Genomic DNA, 25,116 nt, shown 5'->3' with positions numbered 1-25,116 from the left:
GTCCCTCGCCCATGGTGGAATCTTGTGCCTTTCGGGGCGTCAAGGGTTCGCACCACAGCCTTGAAGGGTTAGGCAGGTCCCTGGCTTCTTTTGAGAAACATGACCGGGCTCCAGGCACCGATTCCTCGCACGTGGGCGATCCTTGAGGCACCCCGGGCCTCAGGGGCTAGCAAACTGTGGGCGCCACAACACATTCCCTTTGAAGTACGGTTTCCGTTGCCGAACGCCACACCACGTCGGACACACCAGACTTGGGCTGTACTGGACATGGGGATGAGCTGTCTCGGTGGGGACGGACATAAGTTTTGAGGCTGGACGGGTGGACAAACCAACGTCGGCGCCCTAGCTACATTCGTACACACTGCGGCCGTTTCACCTGTCAATTGACGGAGCAACTTGGGGGATATATCCGGTGGCACCTGTGGGCAAACAACCATGCCCTGTCCCCGACCGCCCATGGAAGCACGTGTATCCACCGCCCCGTGTTCTGTTCATTAGCGGCTTGCAGAAAGTAGAGCCCGTGTCGTCATCGGTGTCCATGCTGACGTCGGGGCTCGGAGTCAGGTGGAACGGGGAGCCAGGGGCAAGGGAGTCGGGATAGGACAGAGCGCAGCGCCAGGGCTGGAGGTGGCTGCGCTCCTCGGCCGGCCGTGTTGGCTGAGCCCACGGCCGGCGCAGAGGAGGCAGCACGGGGCAGCCGACTGTGTCGGGGGCACCAGTGGGACCGAGCCCGGCACCCCTCACACCTGGGAAGTTGGTACACCTGGTGTATGTCAATAACTTTAATAAACCCTCGGCGAAAGATCTTAAACCTCACATTCGTCTCCGAGTGCGTCCTGGGAACTTCTCTACATTTGTATAATAGTGTACGGGCATGTGAACTGTGCTCGTATGTATGTAATGTGTATGCATGCCATTTGGACTTGCGAACCGGGGGTCGGATATGCGAACTGGGGCGTGCAGGATTAGGAATCGGAGGAAAATTATTAGAATAACACTATGGTAGTATTATAATTACACTGAGCTAGAATGTATGTTATATGTAGATGCGCATTGGGAGACGTAAATGCAAACTGGGAGGTGCTCGGTTTAGAATAGCATCAAAATGAGTATAATAATAATAATAACGTGGTCCTATTAGAATAACGCTATCAACAGCTGCTGATGTTCGGGTGGCGGGATTCGGGCTCTGCTCTTCATTTCTTCGCCTGGATGGTGCCGCGGGACGCAGCATCTCTGAAGGTGATGCTGCTGCTGCAGTTGCTGCTGCTGCTGCAGTTGCTGCTGCTGCAGTTGCTGCTGCTGCAGTTGCTGAAGTTGCTACAGTTGCTGCTGCAGTTGCTGTTGCTGCTGCAGTTGCTGCTGCTGCAGTTGCTGCTGTTGTAGTTGCTGCAGTTGCTACAGTTGCTGCTGCTGCAGTTGCAGTTGCTGCTGCAGTTGCTGCTGCTGCAGTTACTGCTGCAGTTGCTGCTGCTGCAGTTGCTGCTGTTGTTGTCCCATCCTGATCCTGCACCTTCCGTTTCACATATCACACCCTTGGTTCGCACGTCCATATTACATACATACATGTTACATACATACATGGTACATGCATACATATACCATGTTACATACATACATGTTACATACTTACGACCGTAGTGTGATTCGAAGAGGACCACGGAGTGATTCGAATAATACGAATGCGATTCGAATATCACACTTCACGGTAGGTTGTTCTAATCTATAACACTAGTTAATAATGTTATTGTATAGCGTTATAATGTATAGCTCATAGGTTATATTGCTAGAGTTCACAACTTTAGAGTTTACTATAACACTAGTTTCAGTAATTTGTAGATTCTTCAAATGTATATGTGAATGTTTTTAAGTTACCATTGTTGAAGTTCATAATGTTAAAGTTCACAGTGTGAGAATTTACAATGTGAGAGTTTACAATGTGAGAGTATATCCAAGACGTCGATCGATGGCGTTGGTCTGGTAGGTTCGATCATAGTTTTTGATCAAAGACGTTATCCCATCACGGGGACACCACCATGCTGCGTATATAACAGTAACAGAAGCAACTACAGCAGCTACGAAACCGTTCGATGGCAAAGCAGCGACTTCTGCTTCTGCTCCAACTGCTGCCCGGCTGTTTGCACGCCGGCTCTGCTCTCGTGGGACCCCACACGTCTATGGAAATAATTGAGATGATCCTATCTGTGTTGAGATTTGAGCGACTAAAGTTTACTTTGTTTAAACATAACTTAGTGTAGGTTAGTGCCATCGGTGTTTAGCGAATACTACCGAAGAATTAGCTCACACTCATTTACGAAAAAAATTGTCGTAATTTTGGTTGATTTAAGGAGAACAAGACACCTGCCATGTCGACGAATTCTTATCACATACATGTACTTAACTATATAGCTAAAATAACGTCAACACTCAAATAAACTTGCAGGTCTTAGCCCTCTCATATCGTTGCTTCGCAGATGCTCGAATTGAGTTTCCTGCTGTGGTCCGAATTGTTGACTGTGATAACATTTGGCTGTTCAAAGCAGTCTGCAACCGTGAATTGTGCAGCTTGGAATAATTGAGGACATCACATCTATTTTGTTGGTTTTTGAAAAATGAAACCAATAATTAGGAGTTAAATCACGAGTGAAAGCGATAGCATTTGCCAAGAATGTTTTCATTAATCGAGAACGAAAGTAAGAAATTCGAAGGCTGTCATATACCGCACCATTTACGAGTTGGTTCTTTGAGGCTGTATAATGTGTATAGTTGAAGGTGCTAGGTGTTGTCTTCTTCTAACAGCTACTAACATGCGTGTGATGACTGTTTTTTAGGATTTGTCCATTGTTGTTCTTTTTTTAGGCTTTTTTTTGTTCTGTATAGCTTTGAACTCTGCTTCTGAGTCGCCTTATAACTCCCCCCCTAGGATCCAATCCTTTGTCTTTCAGGATATTTGCATTCGATTGTTAATTTTGGAAGGCACAATCCGCATGTCTATTAACATACCGAAGAGCAATGTGCCCATTGTGCTTCATGCATGAATATGTAAGTGCATCTCAGTGTGTAATTGTGCGCTTATTTTGAATAAATGAAAAAACATTGTCCTCGATTTGAAGTGAATGCAGAGAAATTAGCATGTAACTTTAGAAAAGGAAGAGAGCGGCCTTCTCGACGAGGGAGTGAAACCCAATAGGTTATATTCTTTTTAAATCCTTTATATTAAGTTCACTTGCTTGCTTGCTTGCTTGCGCGCTTGCTTGCTTGTGCGCTTACGACCGTGCAAATATTTCCGTCGTTCTTTTACCCACTTCCCGTGATCCAATCGAGCTGACATTTTGCACACAGACGCATTGTGCATGACAATTTATTTTCGTGAATTTTTTTTTCCTAAATTGTACACTTTTAAGGAAAAAATAAATTATATTTAATTACCAATTGCTTAATGGTGGCAGGCAATCATCTGACCCCTAGGTGGCAGCAATCTCAAGCCAGAGGACGAGAGGACTCTAGCCACCACGCATATAAAGGATTTATAGTAAAAAACTTTGTTTTTACGGGTTAATTTTTACAGCGTTACAATGGATAGATTGTAGTTCATAGGTTGTAATATTATGTTTCACTATGATAGAGCTTAACATGTGAGAGTATACAATATCAAAGTTGATCAAATGCGACGATCAAGGGCGTCAATCGGGTGAGTTTGTTCAGAGGCTTTAATCAAAGGCGTCATCCCATCACGGAACACCACATCCCTGCGTTTATTACAGCAACAGAAGCAACTACAGCAGCAACAACAGCAGCAGCAACATCACATTTCTAGGGCGACGCAGCTACTTCCGATTCTGCTGCCCAGCTGTTTGTAGTCGGGACCTGCTCTCGCAGGACCCCACACGTCTTTGGAAATGATTGTGATGATCATGTCTGAGCTGAGAATTAAGAATAACAACAATGTACAAATCCTAAAAACAGACAATACACTAACGTTAGTAGCTGTTAGAAGAAGACAATACCTAGCACCTTCAACTATACACATCATAGAGCCCCAAAGAGCCAACTCGTAAATGTGGCGGTATATGACAGCCTTAGAACTTCTTACTTTCGTTCTCGATTAATGAAGACATTCTTCGCTCGTGATTTGCCTCCTACTTATTGGCCTCAGTTTTCGAGAACCAACAAAATAGATGTGATGTCCTCAATTATTCCAAGCTGCACAATCCACGGTTGCAGACTGCTTTGAACAGCCAAATGTTATCGCAGTAAACAATTCGGACCACAGCAGGACACTCAATCTCGAGCATCTGCGAAGCAACGATATGAGGGGGCTAAGACCTGCAAGTTTATTCGAGTGATGACGTTATTTTAGCTATATAGTTAAGTACATGTATGTGATAAGAATTCGTCGACATGGCAGGTGTCTTGTTCTCCTTAATCAACCAAAATTATACCAAATTACGTCATAAATGAGTGTGAGCTAATTATTCGGTAGTATTCGCTAAACACCGATGGCACTAACCTACACTAAGTTATGTTTAAACAAAGTCAACTTTAGTCGCTCAAATCTCAACTCAGATAGGATCATCTGAATTATTTCCATAGACGTGTGGGGTCCCACGAGAGCAGAGCCGGCGTGCAAACAGCCGGGCAGCAGTTGGAGCAGAAGCAGAAATCGCTGCTTTGCCATCGAACGGTTTCGTAGCTGCTGTAGTTGCTTCTGTTACTGTTATATACGCAGCATGGTGGTGTCCCGTGATGGGATAGCGCCTTTGATGAAAAACTATGATCGACCCTACAAGACCAACGCCATCGATCGACGTCTTGGATATACTCTCACATTGTAAACTCTCACATTGTAAATTCTCACACTGTGAACTTTAACATTATGAACTTCAACAATGGTAACTTAAAAACATTCACATATACATTTGAATAATCTACAAATTACTGAAACTAGTGTTATAGTAAACTCTAAATTTGTGAACTCTAACAATATAACCTATGAGCTATACATTATAACGCTATACAATAACATTATTAACTAGTGTTATAGATTAGAACAACCTACCGTGAAGTGTGATATTCGAATCGCATTCGAATTATTCGAATCACTCCGTGGTCCTCTTCGAATCACACTACGGTCGTAAGTATGTAACATGTATGTATGTAACATGGTATATGTATGCATGTACCATGTATGTATGTAACATGTATGTATGTAATATGGACGTGCGAACCAAGGGTGTGATATGTGAAACGGAAGGTGCAGGATCAGGATGGGACAACAACAGCAGCAACTGCAGCAGCAGCAACTGCAGCAGCAACTGCAGCAGCAGCAACTGCAGCAGCATCTGCAACTGCAGCAGGAACTGTAGCAACTGCAGCAACTACAACAGCAGCAACTGCAGCAGCAGCAACTGCAGCAGCAGCAACAACAGCATCACTTTCAGAGATGCTGCGTCCCGCGGCACCATCCAGGCGAAGAAATGAAGAGCAGAGCCCGAATCGACGGCCGCCACCCGAACATCAGCAGCTGTTGATAGCGTGATTCTAATAGGACCACGTTGTTATTATACTCATTTTGATGCTATTCTAAACCGATCACCTCCCAGTTTGCATTTATGTCTCCCAATGCGCATCTACATATAACATACACTCTAGCTCAGTGTATTCTAATACTACCATAGTGTTATTCTAATCATTTTCATCCGATTCCTAATCCTGCACGCCCCAGTTCGCATATCCGACCCCCGGTTCGCAAGTCCAAATGGCATGCATACACATTACATACATACGAGCACAGTTCACATGCCCGTCCACTATTATACAAATGTAGAGAAGTTCCCATGACGCACTCGGAGACAAAGGAGAGGTTTAAGTTCGTTCGCCGAGGGTTTATTAAAGTTATTGACATACACCAGGTGTACCAACTTGGCAGGGGTGAGGGGTCCCGGGCTCGGTCCCACTGGTGCCCCCGACACAGTCGGCTGCCCCGTGCTGCCTCCTCTGCGCCGGCCGTGGGCTCAGCCAACACGGCCGGCCGAGGAGCGCAGCCACCTCCAGCCCTGGCGCTGCGCTCTTTCCCATCCCGACTCCCTTGCCCCTGGATCCCCGTGCCACCTGACTCCGACCCCCGACTTCAGCACAGACCCCGATGACGACACGGGCTCTACTTTCTGCAAGCCGCTAATGAAAAGAACACGGGGCGGTGGAAACACGTGCTTCCATGGGCGGTCGGGACAGGGCATGCTTGTTTGCCCACAGGTGCCACAGGGTATATCCCCAAGTTGCTCAGTCAATTGCAAGGTACGGTAGAAGTCATAGAGGTGAAATGGCTGCAGTGTGTAACGAATGTATTTAGGACGTCGCCGTTGGTTCGTCCACCCATCCCGCCTCAAGACTTATGTCCGCCCCACCCAGACAGCTCATCCCCATGTCCTGTACAGCCCAAGTCTGGTGTGTCCGACGTGGTGGGGCTCTCGCCAACGGAAACCGTACGCCAAAAGGAAATGTGTTGTGGCGCCCACAGTTTCCGAGCCCCAGAGGCCCGGGGTGCCTCTAGGATCCGCCACGTGCGAGGAACCGGTGCCTGGAGCCTGGTCATATTCTCCAAAAAAAGCCAGGGACCTGCCTAATCCTTCAAGGCTGTGGTGCGAACCCTTGACGCCCCGACCATGGGCGTGGGACCGGCGGCGAGAACCAGTTCAAAATGCGCAAGGTTGCGCTTTTAGGCTCCACGCCCAATATCAATGCTGTATATTGCTATTCGGTGCCATTGAGATGGAACATTCTACCAGCAGTGGGCAGATTGATTCTAATACGACCATGGTGCGATTTTAATAATTTTGATGCGATTCTAAATCTGGCACCACCCAGGCCGCATTCACGACTCCCGATGTGCATCTACATTTAACATACATTCTAGCTCAGTGTAATTCTAATACTACCAAAGTGTTATTCTAATCGTTTTAATCCGATCATAATCCTGCACCCCCCAATTCGCATATTCGACCACCGGTTCGCATGTCCAAAGACCATAGATGCATATTACATGCATACGAGCACAGTTCGCTTGCACGTACGCTATACATACATATGCGCAGAATGTGATTGTAATACGATCACGTTGAAATTCTACTGCTTGTAATGAGATTATGATACCGTACCTCTGTTTTTGCTATTATAAATGATGAAACTAGTTTATAGTATTTTAATGTTTCGTGTTATCGTTTATAGTGTTACAGTTCACATGTCTTAGCGTACAGGATTCCCTGTATACTTGATGATTAGGGACCGTAACGTTGTGAATAGATTTATAATGGGGCCCTTTCCCCTCCAGGAACACATGTTAATGGGGAGACTGCCGGTTAAGGGCAGATTTGTGTGACGAAGATCCTCCACCTGAAACTCGCTTAAAACACGTTGTTGATATGAATAAATAAACGGACACACATTTGTTAAAAAAAACGTTTTTATTCATCTGCAATCATTTTTAAGTCAAAACTCGAACCGAATGTATTATGTCAAATGTTCAAACAGTTACAATACAATGCAAACCATATCCGTTCCAGTAATACCAACGCGTTAAAGTGTCATTCCCCATGATTTCCTTATTAGTTCACCACATTTGTTCACTGTGCGTCTATCTTGAAGTCAAGGCCATATATCCAACGAACGCGTCATCAATGTACATCCTGAAATCGACCATCTAAAGTCGATTAATACCAACCAAAAAAAGCTATATGCTTGAAAAAACCCGTTTAAAATGTTGAGAAAAGATCTAACTTAAGATGCATTCCAACTTTAGCTCAACAGGAAGACTTAAACACTACAATATTGTCCGGAATTGAATCATATCACAACCACTGCTCATCACGCCACTTTGGCAAGTAATCTGATAACATTACAAACCACCACTGTGCACGTCATTAAACTCTCACAAAAACTGTAAAACTAACAAATATTACCTGACGTAATATTTGTTCAGTCATCCCTGACTCTCGGTTTGATCGTCGAGCCACTCCATTACATCCAGCCATCTCTCGGGATCCAACTGCATGGGATCGAGGGTGGAAAATTCTTCAGGACTCAATGCAGCACCTTGAACTTGAGCTTTTGATTTCGGTTTCCTATCATTGTGGACCTTTTGATGCGTGTTAAGATTTGACGACTGTGAAAATGCCTTCCCACACACAGGGCACAGGAATGGCTTATCGCCCGTGTGTGTTCTCTGATGGTCTTGAAGATGTGATGACTGTGCAAATGCCTTCCCACATACAGAGCACAGGAATGGCTTCTCGCCCGTGTGTGCTCTCTGATGAATCTGAAGATGTGATGAGTTTGCAAATTTCTTCCCACACACAGGGCACAGGAATGGCTTCTCGCCCGTGTGTGTTCTCTGATGAATCTGAAGATTTGATGACCGTGCAAATGTCTTCCCACACACAGGGCACAGGAACGGCTTCTCGCCCGTGTGTGTTCTCTGGTGTCTCTGAAGATGTGATGGCCATGAAAATGACTTCCCACACACAAAGCAATTCAATGGCTTCTTGCCTCCGTGTGCGTGGGGCTGTGGAGAGCCTCTGCTCCATGTGAGCGTAGTAACAGCAGCGGTGTTATTGAGTCAAAAGTACGCTATCGGCCGCAAGGATGTTTTGGATTTTGTTAACTGCTAAAACAAGAACGACACTCGCGTCTAACCGAGACGCAAAAAAATCCTGCTAATTTAACGACGCGAAAATAGACACTTACTTGGAGATTCACGGTATATCGATGTCTAGAACCCGTCTGAAGATGTCGCCACGAACTCTCCCGACGCAAAGTCGCCTAACTATCGACACAGCAATTGTGCTCGCCAGGCTGCGTTGTCTCGCGGTTGAAGGGCGATCAGCAGAGCGACGAGTCGAGCGTCCAACCTCATCAAGTTCCCTCTCGAAATGGCATTGAGCTCTGCTTCTGAGCCGCCTTATAACTCCCCCCCTAGGATCCAATCCTTTGTCTTTCAGGATATTTGCATTCGATTGTTAATTTTGGAAGGCACAATCCGCATGTCTATTAACATACCGAAGGGTAATGTGCCCATTGTGCTTCATGCATGAATATGTAAGTGCATCTCAGTGTGTAATTGTGCGCTTATTTTGAATAAAAACTTTATCCTCGATTTAAAGTGAATGCAGAGAAATTAGCATGTAACTTTAGAAAAGGAAGAGAGCGGCCTTCTCGACGAGGGAGTGAAACCCAATAGGTAATCTTCTTCCTAGCGTTGTTCCCGCTGTGGCGCAGGGTCCGCTTTTCGGCATTGTCTTCTCCATTTGGCTCGGTCCAGGGCATCTTCAGGGGATGCGTTGACCGTCTTTGTGTCTTCCTTTATTCGATCCATCCATCGCTTCTTCGGACGTCCGCGTGGACGGCGGCCCTCTGGCTCAATACGCACGGCAGTCTTGGCCACTGATGACTCTTCACTTCGCATCACATGGCCGTACCACCGAAGCCTTGCCTCAAGCATCTTGTCCGCAATGGGGGCCACACCAAGTCGATTCCGAACGTCTTCGTTCATGACACGATCCCATCGAGTGAGTCCGAGGCTCCATCTGAGCATCCTCATCTCCATGGTGTGGAGAGCTTGTTCGTGTACAGTTGTGGCTGGCCAGCACTCGGATCCATAGAGTGCCACCGGTCGGACGATGGTCTTGTAAATTTTTCCCTTCAGCCTATCCGGCATTTTCCTATCACAGAGGACTCCGGTGACTTGCCTCCACTTCATCCATGATTCCCGGTATACTTCGGTATTCTGGACCTGAACGTTGCGAAACGATTCATAACGAGGACCTTTCCCCACCAGAGCGCAATACGCTAATGAAAAGAACTCGGGGCGGCGGGAGCACGTGCTTCCATGGGCAGTGGGGGACAGGGCATGGTTGTATTGCCTACAGGTGCTACCGGGAAAATCTCCCAAGTTGCTCCGCCCATGGCGGGGTCAGGTAGAGGTCATAGAGGTGGGTGATGTAAAGACAGTGCGTCAACTAAGGGACAAGTGGTGACAACAAGATAGAGAGAGTTCGAGAAGGGAAGGCGAGACCATGTGTGGGCGGAGGTTCACGCCGAGAATGAGAGAGGGGGAGTAACGATGTTTGGGGCTGTGTTGGCTGGTTGCTGTCTCGTCGTCGTTGCTATATCGTGACGCCTGGGGTCTGAAACCGCGTTAAAGGCTAAATAAAAGAGTTTGGAGTAATTACAATTTTAACGATTCATTATTGCACGGGCTAATGTTGAGTTTGTACGATTATTTTATATATACATACTGAATATTGCTATGTGATGCCATTGAGATGGAACATTCATCCAATAGTGGACAGCTTGATCCTAATACCACCAAAGTGTTATTCAAATAATTTTAATCCCATCCTGATCCTGCACCTTCCGTTTTACATATTCCACCCTTGGTTCGCACGTCTATATTACATACATACATACATGTTACATACATACATACATGTTACATGCATGCATGTACCATGTTACATACATACATGCATGTTACATACATACATGTTACATGCACATATACTTACTACAAACAGATATGTTACATACATACATGTTACATGCACATATACTTACTACAAACAGATATGTTACATACATACATGTTACATACTTACGACCGTAGTGTGATTCGAAGAGGACCACGGAGTGATTCGAATAATTCGAATGCGATTTCGAATATCACACTTCAAGGTAGGTTGTTCTAATCTATAACACTAGTTAATAATGCTATTGTATAGCGTTATAATGTATAGCTCATAGGTTATATTGTTAGAGTTCACATACTAGTTTACAGTAATTTGTAGATTCTTCAAATGTATATGTGAATGTTTTTAAATTACCATTGTTGAAGTTCATAATGTTAAAGTTCACAGTGTGAGAATTTACAATGTCAGAGTTTACAATGTGAGAGTATATCCAAGACGTCGATCGATGGCGTTGGTCTGGTTTTTGATCAAAGACGTTATCCCATAACGGGACACCAACATGCTGCCGATATAACAGTAACAGAAGCAACTACAGCAGCTACGAAACCATTCGATGACAAAGCAGCGACTTCTTCAATCTGAGAGTTTGTGGCCGTGCCCTGTTCTCGTGGGACCCGACACGGATTTGGAAATAATTGCTATGATCATGTCTGAGCTGAGATGAGCGACTAATGTTTACTTTGTTTAATCATAACTGTGCGTAGGTTAGTGCCATCGGTGCTTAGTGAATACTACTCATGAATGAACTCATTCTTCTTTCGGATAGAAATTTGAAATCGTTTTGGTAGAACAATTTGCTTTCCTTTTCGAGACGAATTGTTATCTTCAAGTGCGCCCGTAAATATACTGCTGAAATACACAGCATAGGGAAGGCAGCCTTGTTCGGGAGATGTAGTTTGGCTAAGTCGCTGTGGCCGGGTGATGACACGGATTCTGAAACAATGGAGTTAAACACTCGCTGCTTGGCCCCGTCGACAGCAGAGAAGGCTGTCATATACCGCCCCATTTACGAGTTGGCTGTACAATGTGTATAGTTGAAGGTGTTAAGTGTTGTCTTCTTCTAACAGCTACTAACGTGCGTGTGTTGTCTGTTTTTATGATTTGCCCATTGATGTAGTTCTTTTTATTGCGGCGTTTTTTTGTTGAGTTCTGTCACTTGAGTGTTGCAGTTTGTTTAAGAATTCGTCACGTGAGCGTGGTGTTTTGCTTGTGGGAATTTCGCTTTGTCACAAATTGCGATTGTTATAATAATTGTAACGATTCATAATCTCATCAGTTAAGAATGGGTTTGTGCGTGATTCTTATACGATCACACTGTGATTCTAATGCTTCTAATGATATTATAATACCTTACCTCTGTTTATATGGTTATAAATTAAAACACTAGTTAATAATCGTTCAATGTTTAGTGTTATAGTTTATAGTATTACAGTTTACATGTTATAGAGTACAGTTTATCCCCGACATACTTAGGGATTAGGGACTGGTACGTTGATGAAGGATTAACTACGGGGACCTTTCCCCTCAGGGAACACGTGTTAATCGGGTAGACAGCCAAGATGCTGCCGGTTAAGGGCACACTTGTGTGACGGAGATCCTACACCTGAAATTATCTTAACATGTTTTTGCTAGGAACATGATAAAATCAAGAATGGACAAACATTTGTTAAAAATACGTTTTTATTCATCTGCAATAATTTTACATCAAAACTCGAAGGGAATATTTATTACGTCCTATGTTCACACATTTCCAGTACCATGCAAACCATTTCCGTTCCAGGAATACCAAAACGTTAAAGTATCATTGATTTCCTTATTAATTCACCACATTTGTTCACTGTGCGTCCATGTTGAAGTCAAGGCCATATATCCAACGATCGCGTCATCAATGTACATCCTGAAATCAGCTATCTAAAGTCGATTAATACCAATCGAAAACCGCTATATACTTGAAAAAAAATAGTTAAAAATGTTGAGTAAAGATGTACCTACAGACGCATTCCAACTTTAGCTCAACAGGGACACTTAACGACTACAATTGAACCCTCTCACAACCAGTGCTCATCACACCACTTCGGCAAGTAACCCGATAACATTACAAACCACCACTGTGCACGTCATTAAACTCTTAAAAAAACTATAAAACTAAAATGGTCAAAATTACACAGAAAAGTACTCGATACGGCTTAATAGGTATAAACACATGACGTAATATTTTTTCAGTCACGCCGAGCTCTCGGTTTGATCCTCGAGCCACTCCATTACATCCAGCCATCTCTCGGGATCCAACTGCATGGGATCGAAGGTGGAAACTTCTTGAGGACTCATTGCAGCACCTTGAATTTCAGCTTTTGATTTCAGTTTCCTATCATTGTGGACCTTCTGATGCCTGTTAAGAGTTGACGACTGTGAAAATGCCTTCCCACACGCAGGGCACAGGAATGGCTTATCGCCCGTGTGTGTTCTCTGATGGTTTTGAAGAGTTGACGACTGTGCAAATGCCTTCCCACACACAGGGCACAGGAATGGCTTCTCGCCCGTGTGTGTTCTCTGATGACTCTGAAGATGTGATGAGTGTGCAAATGTTTTCCCACACACAGAGCACAGGATTGGCTTCTCACCCGTGTGTGTTTTCTGGTGTCTCTTAAGACTTGATGACCATGAAAATGCCTTCCCACACACAGAGCAATTGAATGGCTTCTTGTCTCCGTGTGCGTGGGGCTGTGGAGAGCGTCTCTGCTCCATGTGAGCGTAGTAACAGCAGCGGTGTTATCGAATCAAAAATACGCTATCGGCCGAAAGGATGTTTAGCGTTTAGTTTTGGATTTCGTTAACTGCTAAAACAAGAACGACACTCGCGTCTAACCGAGACGCAAAAAAATCCCGTAAATATGACGACAAAACACGTTTAAGAGTTTATCCGCGATAATAGACACTTACTTGGAGATTCACGGTATATGGATGTCTAGAACTCGTCTGAAGATGTCGCCACGATCTCTCCCGACGCAAAGTCGCCTAACTGTCGACACAGCAATTGTGCTCGCCAGGCTGCGTTGTCTCGCGGTTGAAGGGCAATCAGCAGAGCGACGAGTCGAGCGTCCAACCTCATCAAGTTCCCTCTCGAAATGGCATTGAGCTCTGCTTCTGAGCTTCCTTATAACTCCCCCCCTAGGATCCAATCCTTTGTCTTTCAGGATATTTGCATTCGATTGCTAATTTTGGAAGGTACAATCCGCATGTCTATTAACATACCGAAGAGTAATGTGCCCATTGTGCTTCATGCATGAATATGTAAGTGCATCTCAGTGTGTAATTGTGCGCTTATTTTGAATTAATGGAAAAACATTGTCCTCGATTCAAAGTGAATGCAGAGAAATTAGCATATAACTTTAGAAAAGGAAGGGAGCGGCCTTCTCGACGAGGAAGTGAAATCCAATAGCGTTACAATGGATAGGTTGTAGTTCATAGGTTATAATATTATGTTTCACTATGATAGAGCTTAAGATGCGAGAGTATACAATATCAGAGTTGATCAAATGCGACGATCAAGGGCGTCAATCGGGTGAGTTTGATCAGAGGCTTTAATCAAAAGCGTCATCCCATCACAGAACACCACCTCCCTGCGTATATCACAGGAACAGAAGCAACTACAGCAGCAACAACAGTAGCGACAACAACAGCAGCAACATCACATTTCGAGGGCGACGCAGCTACTTACGATTCTGCTGCCCAGCTGTTTGTAGTCGGGACCTGCTCTCGCAGGACCCCACACGTCTTTGGAAATGATTGCGATGATCATGTCTGAGCTGAGAATTAAGTCACTCAAGATTACGTTGTTTAACCATAACTTTAGGTAGGTTAGTGTCATCGGGGCTCTGTGAATACTACTCATGAATGAAATCACACTCCTGTATGACCGACATTGTACTAATTTTGGTTGATCGAGTAGACGAATTCTTATCAACAACAGTGTCCTTAAATATGATGCTAAAATAAATGTTAACACTGGATTAAACGTGCACCTCTTAACCCCTCCCTCGCATTTACGACTAACGATTTGCATTTGCACTTAACATACATTATAGCCCATTAAAATGCTAATACTACCATATTATTATTCTAAAATGTGAATGCGATTCTTGCCCTGTACCCTCACAGTTAACATATCCTACCCCCGGTTCGATTGAACAGATAATTTACATACATATGTGTAGAGTGCGATTTTAATACTTCTAATGAGATTTAAATACCATACCTCCGTTTATGGTGCTATAAATTATAAAACCAGTTGATAATTTTTTGTCGTTTAATGTTTAGTGTTATTGTTTATAGTGTTATCAGTTTACATATTTTTTAGGTGCAGGTGATTCCCGGTATACTTCGGTATTCTGGACCTGAACGTTGCGAAACGATTCATAACGAGGACCTTTCCCCACCAGAGCGCAATACGCTAATGAAAAGAACTCGGGGCGGCGGGAGCACGTGCTTCCATGGGCAGTGGGGGACAGGGCATGGTTGTATTGCCTACAGGTGCTACCGGGAAAATCTCCCAAGTTGCTCCGCCCATAGCGGGGTCAGGTAGAGGTCATAGAGGTGGGTGATGTAAAGACAGTGCGTCAACTAAGGGACAAGTGGTGACAACAAGATAGAGAGAGTTCGAGAAGGGAAGGCGAGACCATGTGTGGGCGGAGGTTCACGCCGAGAATGAGAGAGGGGGAGTAACGATGTTTGGGGCTGTGTTGGCTGGTTGCTGTCTCGTCGTCGTTGCTATATCGTGACGCCTGGGGTCTGAAACCGCGTTAAAGGCTAAATAAAAGAGTTTGGAGTAATTACAATTTTAACGATTCATTATTGCACGGGCTAATGTTGAGTTTGTACGATTATTTTATATATACATACTGAATATTGCTATGTGATGCCATTGAGATGGAACATTCATCCAATAGTGGACAGCTTGATCCTAATACCACCAAAGTGTTATTCAAATAATTTTAATCCCATCCTGATCCTGCACCTTCCGTTTTACATATTCCACCCTTGGTTCGCACGTCTATATTACATACATACATACATGTTACATACATACATACATGTTACATGCATGCATGTACCATGTTACATACATACATGCATGTTACATACATACATGTTACATGCACATATACTTACTACAAACAGATATGTTACATACATACATGTTACATGCACATATACTTACTACAAACAGATATGTTACATACATACATGTTACATACTTACGACCGTAGTGTGATTCGAAGAGGACCACGGAGTGATTCGAATAATTCGAATGCGATTTCGAATATCACACTTCAAGGTAGGTTGTTCTAATCTATAACACTAGTTAATAATGCTATTGTATAGCGTTATAATGTATAGCTCATAGGTTATATTGTTAGAGTTCACATACTAGTTTACAGTAATTTGTAGATTCTTCAAATGTATATGTGAATGTTTTTAAATTACCATTGTTGAAGTTCATAATGTTAAAGTTCACAGTGTGAGAATTTACAATGTCAGAGTTTACAATGTGAGAGTATATCCAAGACGTCGATCGATGGCGTTGGTCTGGTTTTTGATCAAAGACGTTATCCCATAACGGGACACCAACATGCTGCCGATATAACAGTAACAGAAGCAACCACAGCAGCTACGAAACCATTCGATGACAAAGCAGCGACTTCTTCAATCTGAGAGTTTGTGGCCGTGCCCTGTTCTCGTGGGACCCGACACGGATTTGGAAATAATTGCTATGATCATGTCTGAGCTGAGATGAGCGACTAATGTTTACTTTGTTTAATCATAACTGTGCGTAGGTTAGTGCCATCGGTGCTTAGTGAATACTACTCATGAATGAACTCATTCTTCTTTCGGATAGAAATTTGAAATCGTTTTGGTAGAACAATTTGCTTTCCTTTTCGAGACGAATTGTTATCTTCAAGTGCGCCCGTAAATATACTGCTGAAATACACAGCATAGGGAAGGCAGCCTTGTTCGGGAGATGTAGTTTGGCTAAGTCGCTGTGGCCGGGTGATGACACGGATTCTGAAACAATGGAGTTAAACACTCGCTGCTTGGCCCCGTCGACAGCAGAGAAGGCTGTCATATACCGCCCCATTTACGAGTTGGCTGTACAATGTGTATAGTTGAAGGTGTTAAGTGTTGTCTTCTTCTAACAGCTACTAACGTGCGTGTGTTGTCTGTTTTTATGATTTGCCCATTGATGTAGTTCTTTTTATTGCGGCGTTTTTTTGTTGAGTTCTGTCACTTGAGTGTTGCAGTTTGTTTAAGAATTCGTCACGTGAGCGTGGTGTTTTGCTTGTGGGAATTTCGCTTTGTCACAAATTGCGATTGTTATAATAATTGTAACGATTCATAATCTCATCAGTTAAGAATGGGTTTGTGCGTGATTCTTATACGATCACACTGTGATTCTAATGCTTCTAATGATATTATAATACCTTACCTCTGTTTATATGGTTATAAATTAAAACACTAGTTAATAATCGTTCAATGTTTAGTGTTATAGTTTATAGTATTACAGTTTACATGTTATAGAGTACAGTTTATCCCCGACATACTTAGGGATTAGGGACTGGTACGTTGATGAAGGATTAACTACGGGGACCTTTCCCCTCAAGGAACACGTGTTAATCGGGTAGACAGCCAAGATGCTGCCGGTTAAGGGCACACTTGTGTGACGGAGATCCTACACCTGAAATTATCTTAACATGTTTTTGCTAGGAACATGATAAAATCAAGAATGGACAAACATTTGTTAAAACTACGTTTTTATTCATCTGCAATAATTTTACATCAAAACTCGAAGGGAATATTTATTACGTCCTATGTTCACACATTTCCAGTACCATGCAAACCATTTCCGTTCCAGGAATACCAAAACGTTAAAGTATCATTGATTTCCTTATTAATTCACCACATTTGTTCACTGTGCGTCCATGTTGAAGTCAAGGCCATATATCCAACGATCGCGTCATCAATGTACATCCTGAAATCAGCTATCTAAAGTCGATTAATACCAATCGAAAACCGCTATATACTTGAAAAAAAATAGTTAAAAATGTTGAGTAAAGATGTACCTACAGACGCATTCCAACTTTAGCTCAACAGGGACACTTAACGACTACAATTGAACCCTCTCACAACCAGTGCTCATCACACCACTTCGGCAAGTAACCCGATAACATTACAAACCACCACTGTGCACGTCATTAAACTCTTAAAAAAACTATAAAACTAAAATGGTCAAAATTACACAGAAAAGTACTCGATACGGCTTAATAGGTATAACCACATGACGTAATATTTTTTCAGTCACGCCGAGCTCTCGGTTTGATCCTCGAGCCACTCCATTACATCCAGCCATCTCTCGGGATCCAACTGCATGGGATCGAAGGTGGAAACTTCTTGAGGACTCATTGCAGCACCTTGAATTTCAGCTTTTGATTTCAGTTTCCTATCATTGTGGACCTTCTGATGCCTGTTAAGAGTTGACGACTGTGAAAATGCCTTCCCACACGCAGGGCACAGGAATGGCTTATCGCCCGTGTGTGTTCTCTGATGGTTTTGAAGAGTTGACGACTGTGCAAATGCCTTCCCACACACAGGGCACAGGAATGGCTTCTCGCCCGTGTGTGTTCTCTGATGACTCTGAAGATGTGATGAGTGTGCAAATGTTTTCCCACACACAGAGCACAGGATTGGCTTCTCACCCGTGTGTGTTTTCTGGTGTCTCTTAAGACTTGATGACCATGAAAATGCCTTCCCACACACAGAGCAATTGAATGGCTTCTTGTCTCCGTGTGCGTGGGGCTGTGGAGAGCGTCTCTGCTCCATGTGAGCGTAGTAACAGCAGCGGTGTTATCGAATCAAAAATACGCTATCGGCCGAAAGGATGTTTAGCGTTTAGTTTTGGATTTCGTTAACTGCTAAAACAAGAACGACACTCGCGTCTAACCGAGACGCAAAAAAATCCCGTAAATATGACGACAAAACACGTTTAAGAGTTTATCCGCGATAATAGACACTTACTTGGAGATTCACGGTATATGGATGTCTAGAACTCGTCTGAAGATGTCGCCACGATCTCTCCCGACGCAAAGTCGCCTAACTGTCGACACAGCAATTGTGCTCGCCAGGCTGCGTTGTCTCGCGGTTGAAGGGCAATCAGCAGAGCGACGAGTCGAGCGTCCAACCTCATCAAGTTCCCTCTCGAAATGGCATTGAGCTCTGCTTCTGAGCTTCCTTATAACTCCCCCCCTAGGATCCAATCCTTTGTCTTTCAGGATATTTGCATTCGATTGCTAATTTTGGAAGGTACAATCCGCATGTCTATTAACATACCGAAGAGTAATGTGCCCATTGTGCTTCATGCATGAATATGTAAGTGCATCTCAGTGTGTAATTGTGCGCTTATTTTGAATTAATGGAAAAACATTGTCCTCGATTCAAAGTGAATGCAGAGAAATTAGCATATAACTTTAGAAAAGGAAGGGAGCGGCCTTCTCGACGAGGAAGTGAAATCCAATAGCGTTACAATGGATAGGTTGTAGTTCATAGGTTATAATATTATGTTTCACTATGATAGAGCTTAAGATGCGAGAGTATACAATATCAGAGTTGATCAAATGCGACGATCAAGGGCGTCAATCGGGTGAGTTTGATCAGAGGCTTTAATCAAAAGCGTCATCCCATCACAGAACACCACCTCCCTGCGTATATCACAGGAACAGAAGCAACTACAGCAGCAACAACAGTAGCGACAACAACAGCAGCAACATCACATTTCGAGGGCGACGCAGCTACTTACGATTCTGCTGCCCAGCTGTTTGTAGTCGGGACCTGCTCTCGCAGGACCCCACACGTCTTTGGAAATGATTGCGATGATCATGTCTGAGCTGAGAATTAAGTCACTCAAGATTACGTTGTTTAACCATAACTTTAGGTAGGTTAGTGTCATCGGGGCTCTGTGAATACTACTCATGAATGAAATCACACTCCTGTATGACCGACATTGTACTAATTTTGGTTGATCGAGTAGACGAATTCTTATCAACAACAGTGTCCTTAAATATGATGCTAAAATAAATGTTAACACTGGATTAAACGTGCACCTCTTAACCCCTCCCTCGCATTTACGACTAACGATTTGCATTTGCACTTAACATACATTATAGCCCATTAAAATGCTAATACTACCATATTATTATTCTAAAATGTGAATGCGATTCTTGCCCTGTACCCTCACAGTTAACATATCCTACCCCCGGTTCGATTGAACAGATAATTTACATACATATGTGTAGAGTGCGATTTGAATACTTCTAATGAGATTTAAATACCATACCTCCGTTTATGGTGCTATAAATTATTAAACCAGTTGATAATTTTTTGTCGTTTAATGTTTAGTGTTATTGTTTATAGTGTTATCAGTTTACATATTTTTTAGGTGCAGGTGATTCCCGGTATACTTCGGTATTCTGGACCTGAACGTTGCGAAACGATTCATAACGAGGACCTTTCCCCACCAGAGCGCAATACGCTAATGAAAAGAACTCGGGGCGGCGGGAGCACGTGCTTCCATGGGCAGTGGGGGACAGGGCATGGTTGTATTGCCTACAGGTGCTACCGGGAAAATCTCCCAAGTTGCTCCGCCCATAGCGGGGTCAGGTAGAGGTCATAGAGGTGGGTGATGTAAAGACAGTGCGTCAACTAAGGGACAAGTGGTGACAACAAGATAGAGAGAGTTCGAGAAGGGAAGGCGAGACCATGTGTGGGCGGAGGTTCACGCCGAGAATGAGAGAGGGGGAGTAACGATGTTTGGGGCTGTGTTGGCTGGTTGCTGTCTCGTCGTCGTTGCTATATCGTGACGCCTGGGGTCTGAAACCGCGTTAAAGGCTAAATAAAAGAGTTTGGAGTAATTACAATTTTAACGATTCATTATTGCACGGGCTTATGTTGAGTTTGTACGATTATTTTATATATACATACTGAATATTGCTATGTGATGCCATTGAGATGGAACATTCATCCAATAGTGGACAGCTTGATCCTAATACCACCAAAGTGTTATTCAAATAATTTTAATCCCATCCTGATCCTGCACCTTCCGTTTTACATATTCCACCCTTGGTTCGCACGTCTATATTACATACATACATGTTACATACATACATACATGTTACATGCATGCATGTACCATGTTACATACATACATGCATGTTACATACATACATGTTACATGCACATATACTTACTACAAACAGATATGTTACATACATACATGTTACATGCACATATACTTACTACAAACAGATATGTTACATACATACATGTTACATACTTACGACCGTAGTGTGATTCGAAGAGGACCACGGAGTGATTCGAATAATTCGAATGCGATTTCGAATATCACACTTCAAGGTAGGTTGTTCTAATCTATAGCACTAGTTAATAATGTTATTGTATAGCGTTATAATGTATAGCTCATAGGTTATATTGTTAGAGTTCACATACTAGTTTACAGTAATTTGTAGATTCTTCAAATGTATATGTGAATGTTTTTAAATTACCATTGTTGAAGTTCATAATGTTAAAGTTCACAATGTGAGAATTTACAATGTCAGAGTTTACAATGTGAGAGTATATCCAAGACGTCGATCGATGGCGTTGGTCTGGTAGGTTCGATCATAGTTTTTGATCAAAGACGTTATCCCATAACGGGACACCAACATGCTGCCGATATAACAGTAACAGAAGCAACTACAGCAGCTACGAAACCATTCGATGGCAAAGCAGCGACTTCTTCAATCTGAGAGTTTGTGGCCGTGCCCTGTTCTCGTGGGACCCGACACGGATTTGGAAATAATTGCTATGATCATGTCTGAGCTGAGATGAGCGACTAATGTTTACTTTGTTTAATCATAACTGTGCGTAGGTTAGTGCCATCGGTGCTTAGTGAATACTACTCATGAATGAACTCATTCTTCTTTCGGATAGAAATTTGAAATCGTTTTGGTAGAACAATTCGCTTTCCTTTTCGAGACGAATTGTTATCTTCAAGTGCGCCCGTAAATATACTGCTGAAATACACAGCATAGGGAAGGCAGCCTTGTTCGGGAGATGTAGTTTGGCTAAGTCGCTGTGGCCGGGTGATGACACGGATTCTGAAACAATGGAGTTAAACACTCGCTGCTTGGCCCCGTCGACAGCAGCGAAGGCTGTCATATACCGCCCCATTTACGAGTTGGCTGTACAATGTGTATAGTTGAAGGTGTTAAGTGTTGTCTTCTTCTAACAGCTACTAACGTGCGTGTGTTGTCTGTTTTTATGATTTGCCCATTGATGTAGTTCTTTTTATTGCGGCGTTTTTTTGTTGAGTTCTGTCACTTGAGTGTTGCAGTTTGTTTAAGAATTCGTCACGTGAGCGTGGTGTTTTGCTTGTGGGAATTTCGCTTTGTCACAAATTGCGATTGTTATAATAATTGTAACGATTCATAATCTCATCAGTTAAGAATGGGTTTGTGCGTGATTCTTATACGATTACACTGTGATTCTAATGCTTCTAATGATATTATAATACCTTACCTCTGTTTATATGGTTATAAATTAAAACACTAGTTAATAATCGTTCAATGTTTAGTGTTATAGTTTATAGTATTACAGTTTACATGTTATAGAGTACAGTTTATCCCCGACATACTTAGGGATTAGGGACTGGTACGTTGATGAAGGATTAACTACGGGGACCTTTCCCCTCAAGGAACACGTGTTAATCGGGTAGACAGCCAAGATGCTGCCGGTTAAGGGCACACTTGTGTGACGGAGATCCTACACCTGAAATTATCTTAACATGTTTTTGCTAGGAACATGATAAAATCAAGAATGGACAAACATTTGTTAAAAATACGTTTTTATTCATCTGCAATAATTTTACATCAAAACTCGAAGGGAATATTTATTACGTCCTATGTTCACACATTTCCAGTACCATGCAAACCATTTCCGTTCCAGGAATACCAAAACGTTAAAGTATCATTGATTTCCTTATTAATTCACCACATTTGTTCACTGTGCGTCCATGTTGAAGTCAAGGCCATATATCCAACGATCGCGTCATCAATGTACATCCTGAAATCAGCTATCTAAAGTCGATTAATACCAATCGAAAACCGCTATATACTTGAAAAAAAATAGTTTAAAATGTTGAGTAAAGATGTACCTACAGACGCATTCCAACTTTAGCTCAACAGGGACACTTAACGACTACAATTGAACCCTCTCACAACCAGTGCTCATCACACCACTTCGGCAAGTAACCCGATAACATTACAAACCACCACTGTGCACGTCATTAAACTCTCAAAAAAACTATAAAACTAAAATGGTCAAAATTACACACAAAAGTACTCGATACGGCTTAATAGGTATAACCACATGACGTAATATTTTTTCAGTCACGCCGAGCTCTCGGTTTGATCCTCGAGCCACTCCATTACATCCAGCCATCTCTCGGGATCCAACTGCATGGGATCGAAGGTGGAAACTTCTTGAGGACTCATTGCAGCACCTTGAATTTCAGCTTTTGATTTCAGTTTCCTATCATTGTGGACCTTCTGATGCCCGTTAAGAGTTGACGACTGTGAAAATGCCTTCCCACACGCAGGGCACAGGAATGGCTTATCGCCCGTGTGTGTTCTCTGATGGTTTTGAAGAGTTGACGACTGTGCAAATGCCTTCCCACACACAGGGCACAGGAATGGCTTCTCGCCCGTGTGTGTTCTCTGATGACTCTGAAGATGTGATGAGTGTGCAAATGTTTTTCCACACACAGAGCACAGGATTGGCTTCTCACCCGTGTGTGTTTTCTGGTGTCTCTTAAGACTTGATGACCATGAAAATGCCTTCCCACACACAGAGCAATTGAATGGCTTCTTGTCTCCGTGTGCGTGGGGCTGTGGAGAGCGTCTCTGCTCCATGTGAGCGTAGTAACAGCAGCGGTGTTATCGAATCAAAAATACGCTATCGGCCGAAAGGATGTTTAGCGTTTAGTTTTGGATTTCGTTAACTGCTAAAACAAGAACGACACTCGCGTCTAACCGAGACGCAAAAAAATCCCGTAAATATGACGACAAAACACGTTTAAGAGTTTATCCGCGATAATAGACACTTACTTGGAGATTGACGGTATATGGATGTCTAGAACTCGTCTGAAGATGTCGCCACGATCTCTCCCGACGCAAAGTCGCCTAACTGTCGACACAGCAATTGTGCTCGCCAGGCTGCGTTGTCTCGCGGTTGAAGGGCGATCAGCAGAGCGACGAGTCGAGCGTCCAACCTCATCAAGTTCCCTCTCGAAATGGCATTGAGCTCTGCTTCTGAGCTTCCTTATAACTCCTTCCCTAGGATCCAATCCTTTGTCTTTCAGGATATTTGCATTCGATTGCTAATTTTGGAAGGTACAATCCGCATGTCTATTAACATACCGAAGAGTAATGTGCCCATTGTGCTTCATGCATGAATATGTAAGTGCATCTCAGTGTGTAATTGTGCGCTTATTTTGAATTAATGGAAAAACATTGTCCTCGATTCAAAGTGAATGCAGAGAAATTAGCATATAACTTTAGAAAAGGAAGAGAGTGGCCTTCTCGACGAGGAAGTGAAATCCAATAGCGTTACAATGGATAGGTTGTAGTTCATAGGTTATAATATTATGTTTCACTATGATAGAGCTTAAGATGCGAGAGTATACAATATCAGAGTTGATCAAATGCGACGATCAAGGGCGTCAATCGGGTGAGTTTGATCAGAGGCTTTAATCAAAAGCGTCATCCCATCACAGAACACCACCTCCCTGCGTATATCACAGGAACAGAAGCAACTACAGCAGCAACAACAGTAGCGACAACAACAGCAGCAACATCACATTTCGAGGGCGACGCAGCTACTTACGATTCTGCTGCCCAGCTGTTTGTAGTCGGGACCTGCTCTCGCAGGACCCCACACGTCTTTGGAAATGATTGCGATGATCATGTCTGAGCTGAGAATTAAGTCACTCAAGATTACGTTGTTTAACCATAACTTTAGGTAGGTTAGTGTCATCGGGGCTCTGTGAATACAACTCATGAATGAAATCACACTCCTGTATGACCGACATTGTACTAATTTTGGTTGATCGAGTAGACGAATTCTTATCAACAACAGTGTCCTTAAATATGATGCTAAAATAAATGTTAACACTGGATTAAACGTGCACCTCTTAACCCCTCCCTCGCATTTACGACTAACGATTTGCATTTGCACTTAACATACATTATAGCCCATTAAAATGCTAATACTACCATATTATTATTCTAAAATGTGAATGCGATTCTTGCCCTGTACCCTCACAGTTAACATATCCTACCCCCGGTTCGATTGAACAGATAATTTACATACATATGTGTAGAGTGCGATTTTAATACTTCTAATGAGATTTAAATACCATACCTCCGTTTATGGTGCTATAAATTATAAAACCAGTTGATAATTTTTTGTCGTTTAATGTTTAGTGTTA

The 25,116-nt window shown here is 43.1% G+C and overlaps 1 protein-coding gene and 1 pseudogene across 1 annotated transcript; both read right to left on the bottom strand.

The window, feature by feature from the left end:
- LOC133361354 (zinc finger protein 709-like) overlaps positions 1-8,506 on the bottom strand; it is a 139,798-nt pseudogene extending 131,292 nt beyond the window's left edge.
- A 4,402-nt stretch (positions 8,507-12,908) lies between these two features.
- LOC133361353 (endothelial zinc finger protein induced by tumor necrosis factor alpha-like) lies at positions 12,909-23,467 on the bottom strand (the record flags this gene model as incomplete). Its single annotated transcript, XM_061580282.1, has 3 exons — positions 12,909-13,220; positions 18,033-18,350; positions 23,180-23,467. Coding segments are annotated over 3 exons (918 nt in total), but the record flags the coding sequence as incomplete, so codon positions are not given.
- Between the last annotated feature and the right edge of the window lie 1,649 nt (positions 23,468-25,116).

Source organism: Lethenteron reissneri, chromosome 72 (genome assembly GCF_015708825.2).
Source record: "Lethenteron reissneri isolate LAM-NWPU_2019-01 chromosome 72, ASM1570882v1, whole genome shotgun sequence".
In the NCBI taxonomy this organism is placed as follows: domain Eukaryota; kingdom Metazoa; phylum Chordata; class Hyperoartia; order Petromyzontiformes; family Petromyzontidae; genus Lethenteron; species Lethenteron reissneri.
This window is presented reverse-complemented; position numbering and strand designations above follow the sequence as displayed.